Genomic DNA, 17,785 nt, shown 5'->3' on the forward strand with positions numbered 1-17,785 from the left:
TGATATGAAAAAGCCTCATATTTTAGGGCTTGTAAAAGTCTCCACTTTTCACTGCAAGTTTGTGTTTTCTCAACAGGTGAAGTTTGATAGTGTTGGTGGCCTCAGTAATCACATCCAGTCACTAAAGGAGATGGTAGTGTTTCCTCTGCTTTACCCTGAGATCTTTGAGAAGTTTAAGATTCAACCTCCCAGGTGAGAAAAGCCAACAATTGTCATTAAAAAAAAGTGACCTCCTCGATTGTGTGTTGAGCAGCACTGTCTGTATTTGCTATATCAAAAGATATAATATCCTCTTTCATGGTTTCAGTCCTATGTTGGTGTTTTTACATGGATGCAAATAACTGAAAAATTAATGAACTTCTATCACATTCTCTTCTTCATCACCTCTTTTATGTCTTTTAGGGGGTGTTTGTTCTACGGCCCTCCAGGGACAGGAAAGACTCTGGTAGCTCGGGCACTTGCTAACGAGTGTAGCCACGGAGACAGAAAGGTTTCTTTCTTCATGAGAAAAGGAGCCGACTGCCTCAGCAAGTGGGTTGGGGAATCAGAACGCCAGCTTCGCCTGCTCTTTGACCAGGTGATACACAGAAGCAGCTCTTAGAGATGATAGACAACTTTTGGACAAGATAAGATAAGACTTTATCGATCTCTGGGGGGGGGGGGGGGGGGGGGGGTTGTTGCTGCAGCAAACAGAAAGTGAAAGTGAAGAATCAGTGCAGAAAAATATGTACAATAAGTTTGATACAACAGGCTAAATGCGCATAAGGTAAATAAAGTAAGTGGAACAAACCAGAGTAGACGACACAAATTACATAAATATAGATAAAATATCAATGTAATTCTTGATATGTTGCTGTGAGAGAACTGAATTTTAGATTTTTATTTCCAATGAATGTTATGTTTTAGATTTGGTCTTGTGTTTGTTTTGGTTTAGGCTTACCTGATGAGGCCATCTATCATTTTCTTCGATGAGATTGATGGTTTGGCTCCTGTACGCTCCAGCAGGCAAGACCAAATACACAGGTAAGGGAAATGTGGTTTTGACCCTCCAACCCTTGAATTTGAAGTTTGAGGATGAAACCATGCAAACAGGAGCAGTGGAAGGGTTTCTCTCACAGAAAGGACATATATTTGACAGAGAGAGCTGTCAAATAGACATGAGTGCAGACTGGATAAACAAAGAAAAACACGAGTCCAGATGCATTAACCTTTCAAAATAACTGTGATTTAAGTCATTTTAAGTCATTTGTGTGATAGATATATGTGCTTCTTTATTGGGACACACACTTCATATAAATATTTTTTGGGCTTTGAGCAGCCACAGCAATAGAGGCTGGAAATATGCTCAATTTCATGTCTGATTGAGAGTATTTCAATATATATCGAGGGTGAGGAAATATCCTGTTATGCAAACCCAGCTTTCTGCTGATCCTGGTGTGAATGGCTGCCATCTAGATATTGGAATCTTTGTAACTGTGAAATGTGAGATTACAGTTCTGGGCCAAAGCTTATTCACCAACACGTGCTTGTGCTGTATGTTCTACTCTCTCTGCCATTTTTTGGATAATGCTACGGATGCTATGGATTGTGTTTTATTGATTGGGTCCCCCATAAATTCCTTTTGGGCTCCAAAAATTTGCCAGTATACCTATGTGCAAGTATGTTATTTTAAGTGGTTTGTAAAATTCACTTTTGATTAAGTTCTTATGAAGCTGTCTTGCAAAAAAAGAAGCAGGATAGTTTGTGATTTTATTGGTGTTTTTTGTGAGAAACAACTCAATACCAAGTGACATATATTACATCATCCTCCGTCTGTCCAGTTCTATTGTGTCCACTCTGCTGGCTTTGATGGATGGCTTGGACAGTCGTGGGGAGATAGTGGTCATCGGTGCTACAAACAGACTTGACTCTATTGACCCAGCACTCAGGAGGCCCGGACGTTTTGATCGAGAGTTTCTGTTTAACCTGCCAGACAAGAAGGTGAGAAACATCCATTATGTCTGCACTGGATGCATGACCATGAACACAAACTTGTTAGCCTGTATAATTTTCTTTCATGAGGAACCTTGGTTTTTTATGTAAGAGTAAAAGAAAGCTTACCAAAAGATTACGTCTACATGGATGGTACAACATGGTACGTTCCATAAATTAATTGCTCTAAGAAACCTGGAGTAATACACAGGAAAAATGAGTTAAAGATCAATTCCCAATATTCCTGTTGATGACAGATGTGCATATCTTTAAATATTATACCAAAGTCCACCGGAAAGAAAAGGCAGTGTTTTGACTGACTGTAAAATAACAAAAAGTAGTGTTCTGTTCAAAAACTAGTTACATCTATTCTGTATCCACATTAGGGCTGAACAATTTTAAGAAAAGATTGAATTACGATTTTTCTGGAAGATATTGTGATTTCAATTCAATTCACAATTTTCTTCAAATCAAGCTTTGGGATATTCACATGTAGGGCTGAACGATTTTAGGAAAAGATCTAATTTTTCTGGCAGATATTGCAATTCACGATTTTTTAATCATCAATAGTGATGATAAATAATCTGTTTTCATCAACTTCTACTCCTAAATAGAGGCTTTGTGTTGTTCACCTGCTTACCAGCACTTTTAACATATAGATTGTCTACAAATTTGAAAAACAGAATGTGTATAATACTTGACACAACAGATCCTGAGTCAGTCAGGAGCGCTGCAAAAAATTGCTGCTTTGGCGATCTCAAAATTGCATTGTCTAAAATTGCGATTTCGATCTGAAAACGATAAATTGTTCAGCCCTAATCCACATGCAGACCCAGCTGGAAATGTCTTATTATTTAGCAATTCTAATGACTGATATATATTTTCTAAGGGGAGACTTTTTTTTCTAGTAAACTTAAATCAATATTTTTAACTCTATGTTATCAATGGTCAGATCAGTGTAGGTAACTAACAGAGTAATTTTCTACTCATCCTGCTTAATCAGTTGCCAGGCATAGTTTGCCCACACAGTGAGATTACTGGTAATTAAGGTTTAATAGACAGGCCTGTGCCAGCTGAACTCGGTGTACTAGTATTGAGCTCTGTTAAGACTGACAACAGTTCTGTTCTGCAAATAACATCCTCACATTTAAGTCAAGCTTCCTCCTGGTGTTGCCTTTGCTTGAAACCAAAAGGACCGTAGCTCAGTTGTGTCTTTAGAAATAGAAGTAGAAATTGTGATGAAAGATAATGCAACTTGTTGCCTTTGATTCCTGACAAAGGGCACTTTGTTCTTCACGTCTGCTCAACAGAGCAGAGTCCCAGGGAGTCGATGCAATACATTTAAGCATTAGCGAGCACCTCAGATCAGGTCACTCTTACACTTGATTTCACTTTTTGATCTTTCTGTTGCCAGTTCTAGATTAAGTAAAGACGATTCACATAAGATGAAATTAAATCTACGTTGTGATCTTTGGTATCACTCATTTTTTAAAATCTAGTTTCCTTCTTTACACCAACTGACAGATAAAAACACTACTGTGTGTTTGCTGGCACTAACTGACAGTGTGACAGTTGAACCTGTTTGACATCCTGTTAGTCCACTAAGGACTTGTGCCACCTGAACCATGTACTTAGTTTTTCTCTTTTTCTCTTGTGTCTCTTTCATGTTGTCTGTCTTGATTCTATATTCAGGCCAGAAAGCACATCCTGCAGATTCACACACGGGACTGGAATCCCAAGTTGGCTGAGCCATTTGTAGAGGAACTTGCAGAAAAATGTGTCGGTAAGAGAGGTTTATGTTTGTGGGTGTTTTTGTGTGTGTTTCTGCTAAGTTTATTTTGAATATTATTTGACATACTATTTTTTGAAAATGACACACTTAAATCATTTCATTATGTATTTGACAACAACAGACAACAAGAAAACACTAATGAGAAAACAACAGTAAAAAAAGACAAAAATCATCAACAAACAACTGGAAACAAAGAAAACACAACTCAACATGTCAACAAAATGTATTACTCAGTAGGTCCACTTTATATAGTTTACGCCAAAAGCCCATAAATTCACTCCATGCAACTCCAAGCTCACTTTTTTAACTGTATGTCTGTATAACTCATCTACCTTACAGTAGGTTATCCAGTGATTTTTTTTCTCATATCAACCTGTAGAGTAACATGATTCTTATAAGTCAAAGACTATGATGCAAGTTGGGAGAATAAATCAGATATGTACAAGACTTGACACGATTTGCCATCTCTGTTTTATAAGTGACGAAAGCTCTATACATGTGTTACATGTACATGTGAAACATGTAGAGCATGGTGTGTTTTTTTTTTCAATTTTTTAACCTTTTTGTGTTTCTTTTGAAAGTGAATCAAATGGGAAATCACATGGGATATAAGCCTCTTTGTTGCTTTTTCACAGGCTACTGCGGTGCTGACATCAAAGCACTTTGCACAGAGGCAGCCTTGGTGGCATTGCGCCGCCGCTACCCCCAGATCTACGGCAGCAGTGTCAAACTGAAGCTAGATATCACCACCATCATCCTGGGGCCCGGCGACTTCAGCAAGGCTATGAGGACCATCGTCCCAGCCTCCCAGAGGGCCTTGGCACCACCAGGCCGAGCCCTATCCCCCACCCTCAGGCCCCTGTTGGCCAACTCTTTCTCACTGGTGCTGAAAGCTCTGCTTCGAGTCTTCCCCCACGCTCAGTGTGCTGACAGGGACAACACACATGGTAGGATTCTGGGACCCTGCTGTCAGATGGCTTTTCTCTCATTCATCCCTTGCCACCTGTCTTGATTGTTAGTGTGCTTCCCTTGTTGGTATTCTGCAGTAATTGATCTTCTTTCCCAAATCATATTATCAAATTGCTTTGTGCCATCCAACACTGAAGATAGTCTGTGGACCCCCCACAATAGCAGCAGGTGATGGCACAGAGATTGACGAAGAAATCTTGCTGCCAGCTCTTCAATAATTTTACTCCCACTGCAGTCTACAAATGAGTTTACAGCTGATTAGCCACAGTGCAGTACCTGACCAGTGGGAAATTGCTTTGAAGAGTTGTGTGTCTTGCACCCAGTAATGACATGAGTTCCAAGGGGGCTGTATCCCTTAAAATGTCCATAAAATCTCCCTCAATAAGGAGACTGTCTTTTTTTATTCACACTTTTTGTGGATTAATGTCAGTGGTAAGGCTGCTGTGAGGATTAAACTTTTCAGAAACAAACTTTTAAGTGAATTTGACTTTGATGCTCTGTTACTCTGAGAACATTGGGTCACTTCTTACCCGGGGCTGTATTAAAGTGTTTGTCTCTGTTCTAGTCGGTGACAATCAACTGCTTGAAGAGGACTTGTACAGCGACAATGACAATGAGGAAGGCTCCTCTTCCATCTATGAAGTCCAGCCTACTGCATCCCCAAAGAGTCAGCCCTCATCCTCTGCAATGCACAGACCTTTCCTCCATTTCTCTTCGTGAGTTCATAAAAAGCTACTTATATGCACACTGTTTCAGAGCAGTCAAGACAAAAGCATTCTAAAGATAATATGCCAAAATTTTCAGTTTATGCAGAGTGCACATCAAACACTGCACTGGTGTTTACTGCAGATAGAATCAGTATTTGATGTGATTTTTTTTGTCTTCAGAAAGTTTCTACTGTTTCAAATTGTCGTCAAAGTAGGCACTAACGTAGCTCTAATGTAGTGCTGCACGATTTGGGGAAAAGGTGTGATTTGCGATTAGGTGGACAATATTGCGATTGCGATTGTGCTTGCGATTTAATAAAAAAAAGTTGTGTCAGGATGAGTCTACAGACTTGCTTGGTTATCATGGAGAAAAATCTGAATTGCATGTGCTGACATTGCGATTGCGTTTGCGATTGCGATAATCGTGCAGCCCTACTCTAATGCCAGTTAGAAAATTGGAAGTAATCTTTTTCTTCTTTTTAAATAGACTATCTCAATTAAGATAACACATTAAATTCAGTATAGGAGACAAAAAACAAGACGATGTGAATGTGAATGAAATGTGTAATGGCATAGAAACAAAAATAGACAAGAATTAGACAGTTCCGATAAACAAAGTACAGCCGTGCTTTCTTTTAAAAGATAAAGAAAGAGAAAAGCTGGCTCAATCTATAAAAGAGTTTTCATGCTGAGTCTAGTCTTATTCCAATATGCTTGAAAAGCATAGACCATAGTCTGCTTCAGTGGTGTGTCTGGATTAGGAAAGGAAAAAAGTCTTCCACTGAAAGAGGATTGATAACTGTATTGTTTGGCTGACCAACTGCATTAAACTTTAATGCTCGTCTGCTCTGCTTTTATCACAGTGCTTTCAGTGCCAGGATCACTCAGTCAAAGAGTCCTTGAATCCAAACATGAGCTTCAACTGAAACGAGTAAAACTCTCAAGAACATGCCAAAGAGTAATATATGAGTAAAATGAGTGAGGAGACTTCATCACAACTTGCAGGGGAAATACAGAGACCTCTGGAAGTAGACTGTACTGCTCACACAAAACCCATGAGCTTCATTAAGATGTAGAAAAGTTTAAAGTATGTATGAAAAATACAATGACAGAGGTTTTTCACAACTATAACAAACTTAATTCAACCAATTAACCTACATTAATTGAGGAAACTCCAAAGGGTTTCTTTTCCTAAATTGCTAATTTTAGAAAGACAGCAACATCAGTCCTTACAGTTGTCTCTGGTCGCTATTCTCTTAGAGTTTTGGCTTTTATCAATCACCCTCAGTAAAATGGAGCACGTAAACACATCTGAACTGACGACAATGAAGTGTCTACAGTTTTATGGCTCATCTTAATGGTTTATGCTAATCATGAACTTTTTTCTATTTTTAGATCTGCCCTCCAACAGCCCACAGCATACCGGCCTCGTCTATTGCTTGCTGGGGCCCCTGGCTCAGGACAGAGCTCTCATTTGGCCCCTGCTTTGCTGCACCACCTGGACAAGCTGCCAGTGCACCGCTTGGATTTGCCCACTCTGTACTCCGTCAGCGCAAAGACGCCAGAGGAGTCCTGTGCTCAGGTAACCCACACAACAAAATAGTCACATGAAAGCAGATCCACGAAGGTTTTTTTTTTTTTTCTGGCGATTAAAGCTGAATGAGTAAAAACACATGGTTTTATTTTCAACTGCATCACTTGTTCATATAAATGTGACTGCAGGTTTTTCGTGAGGCCCGCCGCAGCGTGCCCAGTGTGGTGTTTATGCCACACGTCTCAGAGTGGTGGGAGACAGTGAGCGACACTGTGAAGAGCACCTTTTTCACCTTGCTGCAGGATGTGCCCTCCTTCAGCCCTGTCCTTATTCTTGCTACAGCTGAATCTCACTACTCACAGCTGTCAGATGAGGTAAGAACACAGTGCACACACCTGATTTGACATTTTCAGGTTTAGCTGGAGGCCTGCCCCAAGTGTTTCTGTGGATCTATGTTGCTTTGTATTCCATTATGCGAGAAACATGAGTGCTAACCCTGTGTCTTTTTGGTATTTAAGCTTTAAAGGGTTTCTGCTGTCTTTTATACTTTAAAGACAGTGCAGACACATACAGAGTTTCACAGTCGAAGTCGTCAGCTCTCACTGAGTTTTTGTCAGCTTTGGTTCCATTCCCCATTTCCCTGCCATCTATCCCACTAACCACCTTTTCTCCATGGGCATCCCTTGTCCTGCTCCTCCACCTTTTTTTATTTTCTTATTTTTTTTTTACTCCTATCCTCTTTCTGAGAGCCAAAGCAGAGTCACACCACCTGCTGTGTGTTTGGCAGTAAGGGTGGTTTTAAGGGGAAACTGAGAAAATTGGAAGGGCAAAAAAGAAATAAGAATAAAGAGGTGGGTCCTCCACAATTTAAGCAACGGAAGTCCTCTGATTTGGTAAAGGGGTTGGAAGCCCCGTGGCTTCACCTCAGTATCCCTGTGCAGACAGGAAGTGTTTTTCTCTGTTTGTGTTTGTGTGTGTGTGTGTGTGGCTGCTGTTTTGGCTAGACTTTAACACTGGCCACACTCCAGGGAAACAAAGACTCTCAGGAGGATTCATTCTCTGTAGTGGACTCATTAAGACTAAGGCAACAGTGCTGTTGAAGCCATTGAGCTTCTATTTAACCTATGTAGGTCTATTTGCCACACAGATTGTTTTAAGCCTCATCTTTCTTCTCTTTGTTGGCACGCCATTGTCTCTCCTCTTTGATAAGGAGAGCTCTGCTTCATTTGCCCCAAGGCTATCCACTTAACTCCTCCATGTGTGTTGTTTTACATTCTTTATTCAGGGTTTATAAATGAAATTGGAGGTAACCACAAGCAATGAGTTTTTAAAGGTGGTCTTTACTGACCATGTAGGATTGTAAGATTACCTTCTTTTTGTCTTAATTTGTTTATTTAATTTTGTGTTAAACAAGCTTGGCATCAGCTATTCAACAAAAAGTAATAAAACCTGGAAACTGGAACACACCTGATGGAACCAATGGTGTGCTAAATACAACATGAAGTCAACATGACAATATCAAGACTGTCCTCGGGCTATGCTGGCTTTCTTTCTGTCGGTGCTGTGTTCCTGATTTAGGCTAGTGGCACTTCTGTTTAGCAGTTGGGCTGCATCGTTGCATTTGTTAATCAGTTTCTTTCACAGCTATTTCACAAAAAATTACTTTTGCCAGTTTTAAAGTCACTTAGTTGGTAAGATTCACTGGGCCTTTGTTTTGTTTGTTTTGGCAATGCCTAGTAGACTGCAGGCAGCAGACAAAAGATTAACACTTTTGTTCCAGCCTGGTGACCAGTTTCTGTAAAATAGTCTCAAACAAATGTTTTACACTTTGAGTATGTTGGTTCTTGGCAATGTCACTTCTTATAATATGATTGATACATATTCACAACCATTCCAGTGTTTTTTATATATTTATTTCCCTGGATGGTGTGTACATTATGCTTTTATATTTGTATCTACAACTGCCCCATTTAACACCAAAGGCAGCATTTTATGACTTAGACCTTCTTTGGGGTAATTTGTACTCCAACCCTTTTTTGGCTCAGTAGGCTACATGTACTTTCAAATAGAGCCTGACCGATGTGGGATTTTGGGGGCCGATGCCGATACAGATACAGGGGGCAAAAAGAAGCCGATATCCGATTTATCGACTGATATCCAATATATGGGCTGATATATGTAAAAAATTCACTGATATACACAGGATAAATACTGTACATGAACACAGATTATGACTAGCTATTAAAAAGTTCCCTCTTCCATTTAATGCATGGGAATAAACTAGATTTTAAGTAACAATGTCGCTGCTTTCAAAACATGCAATTAATACACTTACAACAAAATACATTGAAACATTTTCAAAAATTATTTCAACCTAAACAATAACTAGTAAATTTATAAGCTCAGGTCAATCATGCATGGCATTATAAAGTGAGACGCTGTGTAGTAGCCTTATATTAATTAACACACAGGAGCAGGAGCGACAGAATCACCGCACAGCAATTTTTTTTATAATCAGATACATTTTGGCCGATGTTGATTAATCGGCCCGATTAATCAGTTGGGCTCTACTTTCAAGTTGGTTGTCATTAAACATCTTGAGAAACCCTTAAGCTTTAAGAAAAAGAAAACAGCTGGTGCTGAAATTTTTACAAATACAAAAAAGTTCAGCACAGACACAGGTAAAGATGGTTGAAAATAAAAACCCATTACTACTGCTGCTTTCTAATAAGGATGCAGGTTTTGAACAGGAGTCTTGAACATTAGATAACCCCACTGATACAATGCCCCAGGTTTTCCTGAAAGTGTTATTTGCTGTCTATTTGCTGAGTGAACAGAATTTTGCTGAGGCTATTTACTTTTTTAAAACTGTTTGGCCTTGTTTGTTAATTGGCCCCTCTTGCTTGAATTGTTTGTTTTATCAGATAATATCACAGATTTCTTATCTCTAAGGAGACTCAGTGTTTCCTTCAGCGTGGTTTGAGGAGTTTGTGTTTTAATTTTTAGGCATGGCCATGCTGCAGTCTGTGGTGCTTTAAGTGATTTGGCGGTCTCTGAGAGTGTTGCTCTACTCTCTGGCACAGAGAACACAGTGACAGCTGCTGTTTCAGCTCCAAACCCCAACGGGGAACAGGCAGCATGCCTACCCAGCCAAAAACTGACACTGCAGGCTGGGGTCCAACTACACGGCCTCCCTCCCTTAACAGCCGCTCACTCTGCTGAGATTGAATTCATTCTTGCAGAGGGGACGAAAGGAATTTGCTAGAACATGTAACAGCAAGGCTGAATTAGATGCAGTTAGTGACTGATAGTAACACTTTTTTGAGATGTGGGTTTTGAAGCAGTTTGAGTGCAGTGAAACGACAGAATTTAAATGCAGATTCTCATATGGCAGTTTACTGAAAGACCTGGAACATTGATGCTTTTATGATTTGGTTTCAGTGATTTGATGCTGTGATACTGGCCTAAATAGGGGATGGAAATCCCAATACTTGACCAATGATAAAAAAATATCACTGTACAGCAGTACTGTAATTAGAGCTGGGTATTGATAAGAACCTCACAATTCGATTCAATTTGATTCTCTAGGTTGCGATTGGATTCAATATCAATTCAATTTCATATTGATTTAAATGCTTCGATTATTGATTTTCATGCCCCATGTGAACATATGCGGTTTGTCACCTCACCTAAAACAACCCAAACATCAGACTTTAAAGCTGAAGGATCTGGCTTTATGCTTCTGCTGCTTTGGCTGCCATTTTTTTGTTGTATGGTCTCTCATGGCTAGGCCTGTCACGATAAACAATTTTGCTAGACGATAATTTTCCAAAATATTATTGCAGATAAACAATATTATTGTCAATATTATTTTGATTTTTTTTTTTCAATTTTTTCATTGATGTAATTATGATAAATGGGATAATAAAGTGGGCACACCATGTCAAAAGCAAGAAACTTTAATTTCTCAAGAGCCTCGTAATTGCCTCTTACTGAGGCAATTACGTAATCGCAAAAGAGGATATCGCAATCGCAATCGCAATGTCAGCACATGCAATTCTGATTTTTCTCCATGATAACCAAGCAAGTCTGTAGACTCATCATGACACAACTTTTTTTATTAAATTGCAAGCGCAAGCGCAATCGCAATATTGTCCACCTAATCGCAAATCGCACCTTTTCCCCAAATCGTGCAGCACTAGTGTAGTTTCCCAGAGATGAAACAATGTTCATGTTTGAGTCTGTAAATTAAATTCACGTGTAGTTTTTGTGCACAAATTCTACACTCCTGAAAGGCACAATTGAATTTATTAGAGCTTTAGCAAATAAAGCAACCATGTTAATGTAAGTACAGCTGTAAGTCTCATAAATTTATAGGACTTAAATTTTCAAGTAAGAATGTGGCCCAGTCATTTCAGGTGAGGTGAGGTGGTCAAGATGACATAAAAATTCCTGCATCTGTATTCTTACTCACACCTGATGCCACACTACTGCTTCATTATTAATATGTGCAGACTTGTTCACCTTCAAATCCTCTTCTTTCAGCATATTTTCCAAACATACAGGAACATTATATGTGAAGAAATATCTGCTCATATAGAATGTGTGAAAGGAAGCACAGTGTACTCTGCAGTATGAAGAGGTACATGGTAGAAATGATTGTTGCCATTACAAAGGTAAGAAGATGAGTGAGAGTAGCCTGTTTGTGTCCCAATCAGATCTATCAGTGCCCTTTGTGGGGGATCCAAAGACGTTCCCAGGTTGAATGGGAGCCCTCCAGCAGGACTCCCATCAGAACTGCTCATATCTGTGACGCCATTGGTGCGATCATTTCTTTAAGCTCATGACTGTGTCTTTGGGTTAGAACTTGGCATGACCTATTTATTGCAAATTGCCATCAGTTTAGCTTCTTCTTCCTCAGCTTTACAGTTTGTACTGCACCAGACAGCCTGTTGGTTTGAACTTCCCATCTTAGCCTCAGTTAGTTCCATCTGGACCTCAATTTGTACATCATCATCCAGATGTCATTATCAGTATTTTTTGTGTTGTCGCCTTGTTAGAGATCCTTGACAGCTCATTTTATGATATGTTCCAAATCCTTGGAAGATTCAAAGTCTTAGTCAGAAAGATGTCTCAGCTGTAGCTGTTTGTCATGGATTACATTTAGAGTTATTTTCTCAAACTGTGTTTTATTACCATCTGCCACTCTGATAGATTAATGCCGTAGAAAAGACTGTGTTCTCTGAAAATTCAGATTGATATGTTGTTATGGGGCAGAGTCAGACAGTCTGATAGAAATGTTTTCGATTTGCACTATGCTTTTATTTCAGTTGAGTATTGATCACACGAGCAGAGCAGGTATCAGATTTGAATCTTTAGCTGCTCTATTCAGCCAGACGTCTCAGATTTTATCATACTCTCAGCTTTCTACACTCACTTCAACTTTTCAACAGTCTAGCTTTAGCTGTTAGTGCCAACACTTCTGTTGCCTCCATTGTTATGAAAGAACCAAAAAAATTATTTCTTTCTTTGTGTTAGATTCACTTTTTATCCAACACCCCTACTGTCTTCTTTGTTTTGCTTCATCCTTCCTTCCCTTTCCACTCTTTCAAGAAGCGAGGCAAAATCTGCAGAGAGGGGATAAGAAAGAACAGAACAGGCGGTGATACAGACAGAGAGAACAAACATACCAGTGGGCAGGGAGAGGATCGATCTAAAAGACAGATGGAAGGAGATATAAAGTGGAAAGTAGGTGCTTAGTCAGCAACAGGGCTTCCCATTGGGAGTGGCCTCGAGCTCCAGTGTGGAAGTGGGATCTTTAAAGCCCCCCTACAGCATCAGGGTAGACGCTCAAAAGATTTCAAGGAGACAGAGAAAGGCTTGTGTGTTTTTCTAAAACTACTCGATGAAGGCTTTATCAACAAAAATGAACACTTCTCCAAACTAGTTTGTTCTGTAAGTGAACAAAAATCATCCAATTTTTAATTGCCAGTTTATTTTGATGTGTAGTACGATCATTTATCAGCCTTTCACCATTTAAACTCATGCTTAAAAATCAGATCAACCCTGAAACTCTACACTTGTTTACTAGCTGTATGAAATTAGCCAGGTACGACAGCATTAACTCAAATATGACCACATGTTTAACTGCTATTTTTAACCCTGAAAGGAGATTAATTTTAAAGCTTAACTGAGTGCTGAGTGATATTTAGTCACCCTTCTGATTTTTCTCATGTAGGTGAGAAATATGTTCCAGAGGAGCTACGGGGAAGTCGTGGCACTGTGCCCTCCAGGAGAAGAGGACAGGAGGAACTTTTTTTCTGATCTGCTCCTGGTCCAAGCAGCCAGGGCTCCCCCCCGCCTCAGGAATACGGGTAATTTCTTTTCCTACTTTGGCACAGAGATGCTGAATGAGACAGTCAGGATCTATGTCTGCTGTCAGTCCTAGAGGGCAGTGTTGTCCACTTTTGCAGCTCTGCTCTTGATTCCAAAATCCAGTGAAAGGCAGACAAACAGATACTGTATTTTTACAGAGAGACTCCCCTCTTTGTGTTATGCCTGTTTCACATTTGCACATTGAAGCCAGATGTTCAAGACATTTAGAAAAAGTGAGATTTTGAATGGTAGACTGAGCTGGACATGAGCAGGCAGTAGAAAACCTCTCATTGCTCAATTGTGTATTTTCTTTAACACCTCTCTCTCTTTCACATCAAATTCAGACCCCTCACCTACAGATCAAATCTGCATCCACCCCTTCAACTTTCATTGCCCTCTTCTTCAATGCCCCCCCTCTGTTCCAGTTCAATATGAGGGAACTGTCCATCTGAGCTTTTAAATGGAAATGGTGCACAGTGTTCAGATACAGCTTCCTCATTGATGCAAGGCAGGGGTCCCCCGCTTTCCTCGCCCTGTTCTCTTCAGGGGTCCCTGCCTGTGTAAGACAGCAGCCTGGTCTCCAACTGAGAGACCTGCTGAGAAGCAGGGAGAGGAATTGCAATGAGAAGGGCCCGATCGCTATTAGCCATAATTAGAATTAGGGTTTGGATTGCCAAGCGGCCTGGGGTGCATTCAATCCATCCTAACAATGTCAGTACATGCCTGAGGCAAGACTGATGCCTTGGGAGAGGAGAGGTGGATATCTGCTTCCCTTTCTTCATTACTCTGTTGTTGGTTTGTTACTCGTCTTTGGTTTAGTGGCACACCATTTTCAGGGGAAGGCGTGCTGTTGGATTGTTTACAGCTGCAAGACACTAAGATGAGCTGTCTGTTGTGATATTAAAAACTATCAATGGTCAGGGATGAGTTTGTTTGGTTACTTTCTTCTAACTGTTGTGCCAGATTTCAACTGTGTATTTTTCTTTCATTTAAGTTACTCTGAGTTAACACATATTCTGTTTAGGGATGCATAATAATGGATTATTGCCGATATCTGATATGCCGATATATCGAAACCCCTTTTGACCGATACCGATACCAATAATCACAAGTTTGTTTTTTTTCACTGTAGAGAAAGCTAAGTCTATCCTGTACTGGAATTTATATGTTACTCTTATTGTGACGGTCTTATTTGTTTAAGAAACACACATAAAACAAGACAAAAAAACATTTGATTTTACCATAAATAAGTAATGTATTATTTTTTCAAACTCCAGACATTCAGTATTGAAATACAGAAAAATAATTTCTTTAGATCACATGAACTTTAAATGTACAATGCATTTTTAAACATAACCAGGCTGCATTTGATTATTTTAGAGCTACTGTAACAACCTGGTGACAGACACAGAGCTCTGCAGTGCAAATAAATGAAGTGCTACATTTTATTCAAGGAGCTTATTTTTCAGATGGAAAATAATAATAATCCTAACTGAATAGCATCTTATCGGCTGTGCCTATCGGCAGACAATTTCATATCTGCCTATACCGATAAACATGTTTTTAAGCTTTTATCATCCGATACCGATATTGTGCCGATAATATTGTGCATCCCTAATTCTGTTGTGTCTGGATCACTCTGTAAAACTTGAGGTCTTGACAAGAGATGGGAGCTTGGTTAAAAGTTCCAGTAAGTCAGTGAACTTCTGTGTTTTTTTTTTTTTGCCTCTAACGTTTTTCACTTATCTTATCTTAACAGAGAGGTGTAGAGAGGTACTGCCAGTGGCAGAGGCTCCAGGTCCCAGGGTCCTGTCAGCAGAGGAACAGCGTCGCTTAGCTGATCAGGAAGAGAACACACTACGCGAGCTCAGGCTCTTTCTCAGGGATGTGACCAAGCGCCTGGCGACTGACAAACGATTCAACATCTTCAGCAAACCAGTTGACATTGAAGAGGTGAAGCAGACAACTTTTTTTTTACAGTTTGACAAAGCTGGATTTGGACTCTTTTTCATCGTTGTACTTTGTGTTTGTGTGACAGGTGTCAGACTATCTGGAGGTTATTCGGCAGCCTATGGACCTGTCAACCATTATGACCAAGATTGACACCCACAAGTATCTGACTGCTAAGGACTTCCTGGTGGACATCGACCTCATCAGCAGTAATGCTTTAGAGTACAACCCTGACAAGGATCCTGGAGGTGAGGGACGAATTACACATGCATAATTATGAGTTTATTAAAAAAAAACAAAAAAAACACACAACTTAAATTTAGACAGTGCAAACATAATCACATTGTTATTATTATTATTATTATTATTATTATTATTATTATTATTATTATTATTGTTATTGTTATTGTTATTGTTATTGTTATTATTATCAGGGATAATCAGTCCACAAAATGCTGTCTTTTAAATGCAAAGGAAAAAAACAAAACCTTTACAGTTGTTTGAATGATTTTGTACGAAAGCAAAAAAGTGTACCCACAGATATATCATATTTCTGTGGTTCCAAAGCAAAATCTTTGAATATCCCTAGAACTAATTATGTAGATACATAAATAACCAGCCACACGTCTGCATCCCAAATGACACTCTTCAGTTTTCAGAGGCAATGATATGACACTCCCTAGATAATAGGTTGATGTGGCTTAGCTGAATAAGTGTGACCATGTGTTTCTGCAGTCTTTATTTTAATTTGTTCCCAATATGCTGCCATTGTGTGAAAAAGTGATTAGATTTGTCGCATAATGTCAAAGAGGCTTCCAGACAGTAAATTCACAGAACCGTAATATGGTTTTCCCTCAACTGGGAAATTTAAAAGAGAATAAAAATGCACGCCACCCACACAGAAAAATAGCGTTTCCACTGTGTGATTCATGCAGCCTCGCCGAGAAAGGCTCTGCATTCACATGAAAATTTAATTGTTTCTTGTCTTGCAGTCTGAAAAATGTTTTCTTCCATCTTTCTTTCCACCTTGGCACCTTATTTCAAATGTAAATATAAGCCTTTAATAAGGGCAAGAGAAGGCTAAGACACACATGAACACACAAATGAGAAAAAAGGCCCTCTATTTGCAACAGCATACAAATATGTTGCTTGAAGGTCAGGGAAGGCTCATTTGAAGAGAAATACAATAAATAGTCTGTGTAAATTCACAATGTCTGACATAAAAAGGAGGAAAAAAACAGAGAAGAGGTGGTTTCTCTGAAGAAAATGAAATTACATGACAGAAATGGTGAAATCATTATGTTAATTGGAGGCATAAAGAAGGCATTTCCTCGACTATTCAGTTTTTGTCTGCATTTTAATTCATGCTTCACGTGTTTGGCTGTTCCTGTTCTTGCACAAGAACATATCTGCCCCACACTAATAGGAAGCAATTTTCTGCTGGCCCAAATGAATAAATCATATCTCTGCCTATGCCAGCAAGGGCCTGGGTCATTTGTGGGAATGCAGGGCGTACAAATGATACACTAAAGGGGGGAAAATGCAATTAGGCAGTTTAATAAAAAAGACTAACGAAGCCTCTAGCTTAATTCCCCAGCGCTCGGCCCAGGGAATATGGCCCAGACCTTGCACGGTACTGCTGCTGGGGGAGCTCTATAGCAGCTCACAAAGTGCTGGGAAGAAAAACTCATTATCCCTCAGTGCTCGATTTCTCCTTGCCCTTCATGCTATCTTTATCGCACCTTATGAGCAATTATGTCGGCTGCCTTGTCTTTTACCTCCTCACCTTGCTAAATAATTACTCTATGTCAAGAAGGCTGATATCTCAATGCACAACAATGAGGCGTAATGTCACAAATCTCTGTTGCTTGAGGGGAATGGTGATAACAACCTATGACTATGAAAGAATTCAAAACGTGTCAGTGAGGTCTTGTCTGTTCTTGACGGGGAGGTTGGACAGGGCCCCTTAGGGTGCTGATGAGCTCCCACTATCTTGGCTGGCCTTTGACACTCCTTCCTCGAACAGACACTCAGACTTTCTTAGATGGACTCTGTTGGCGTACACACACATGCAGAGACAAACACAAATTGCCTCCATTGCAATTACCAAGCCATCTTCCAATTAGACAAAGGAAGCTGGCAGATTGTGACCCCTCTGCCACCTTCTGCCTGAACTGTTCTCCCCCTGCCTGCCATAATGAGAGGCTGCTTGTTTACTGCGGCTTTGCTTTCAGCTAGCCTCAGCTCAGCCTTTCTTTTCCCTTCATGAATTCAGGAGCAGGGGAGGATTTAATAACTCTCTGCAACATTCAAGTGAATAGATGCATAAAAGTTATAATAGAGCAAGAAGAGAAACCAAAAAAACTAGTGTGGATCTATGCTCCCCTTTTTGTTTTTAAGAGGTGAAGTGCTGATATTAAGATAATCATGAGTTTCTTACCAGCCAGTGCTATCCTCTGTTCAAGCTGTGAGAAAATGATGCAATCT

The 17,785-nt window shown here is 39.7% G+C and overlaps 1 protein-coding gene across 1 annotated transcript in view; it reads left to right on the forward strand.

Annotated features, from left to right (window-relative positions):
- atad2b (ATPase family AAA domain containing 2B) overlaps positions 1-17,785 on the forward strand; it is a 58,054-nt gene that overhangs the window by 6,508 nt on the left and 33,761 nt on the right. The window contains exons 11-22 of the mRNA XM_074684984.1: positions 77-192; positions 403-577; positions 935-1,023; positions 1,821-1,980; positions 3,664-3,754; positions 4,399-4,710; positions 5,298-5,448; positions 6,835-7,021; positions 7,162-7,347; positions 13,212-13,347; positions 15,108-15,301; positions 15,387-15,546. Coding sequence (XP_074541085.1) covers positions 77-192; positions 403-577; positions 935-1,023; positions 1,821-1,980; positions 3,664-3,754; positions 4,399-4,710; positions 5,298-5,448; positions 6,835-7,021; positions 7,162-7,347; positions 13,212-13,347; positions 15,108-15,301; positions 15,387-15,546 — 1,957 coding nt within the window. The remainder of the gene's footprint in view (positions 1-76; positions 193-402; positions 578-934; positions 1,024-1,820; positions 1,981-3,663; positions 3,755-4,398; positions 4,711-5,297; positions 5,449-6,834; positions 7,022-7,161; positions 7,348-13,211; positions 13,348-15,107; positions 15,302-15,386; positions 15,547-17,785) is intronic.

Source organism: Halichoeres trimaculatus, unplaced genomic scaffold, assembly GCF_033239565.1.
Source record: "Halichoeres trimaculatus isolate MK-OKI-2021-1 unplaced genomic scaffold, fHalTri1.1 fHalTri1_scaffold_13, whole genome shotgun sequence".
Classification (NCBI taxonomy): Eukaryota; Metazoa; Chordata; class Actinopteri; order Labriformes; family Labridae; genus Halichoeres; species Halichoeres trimaculatus.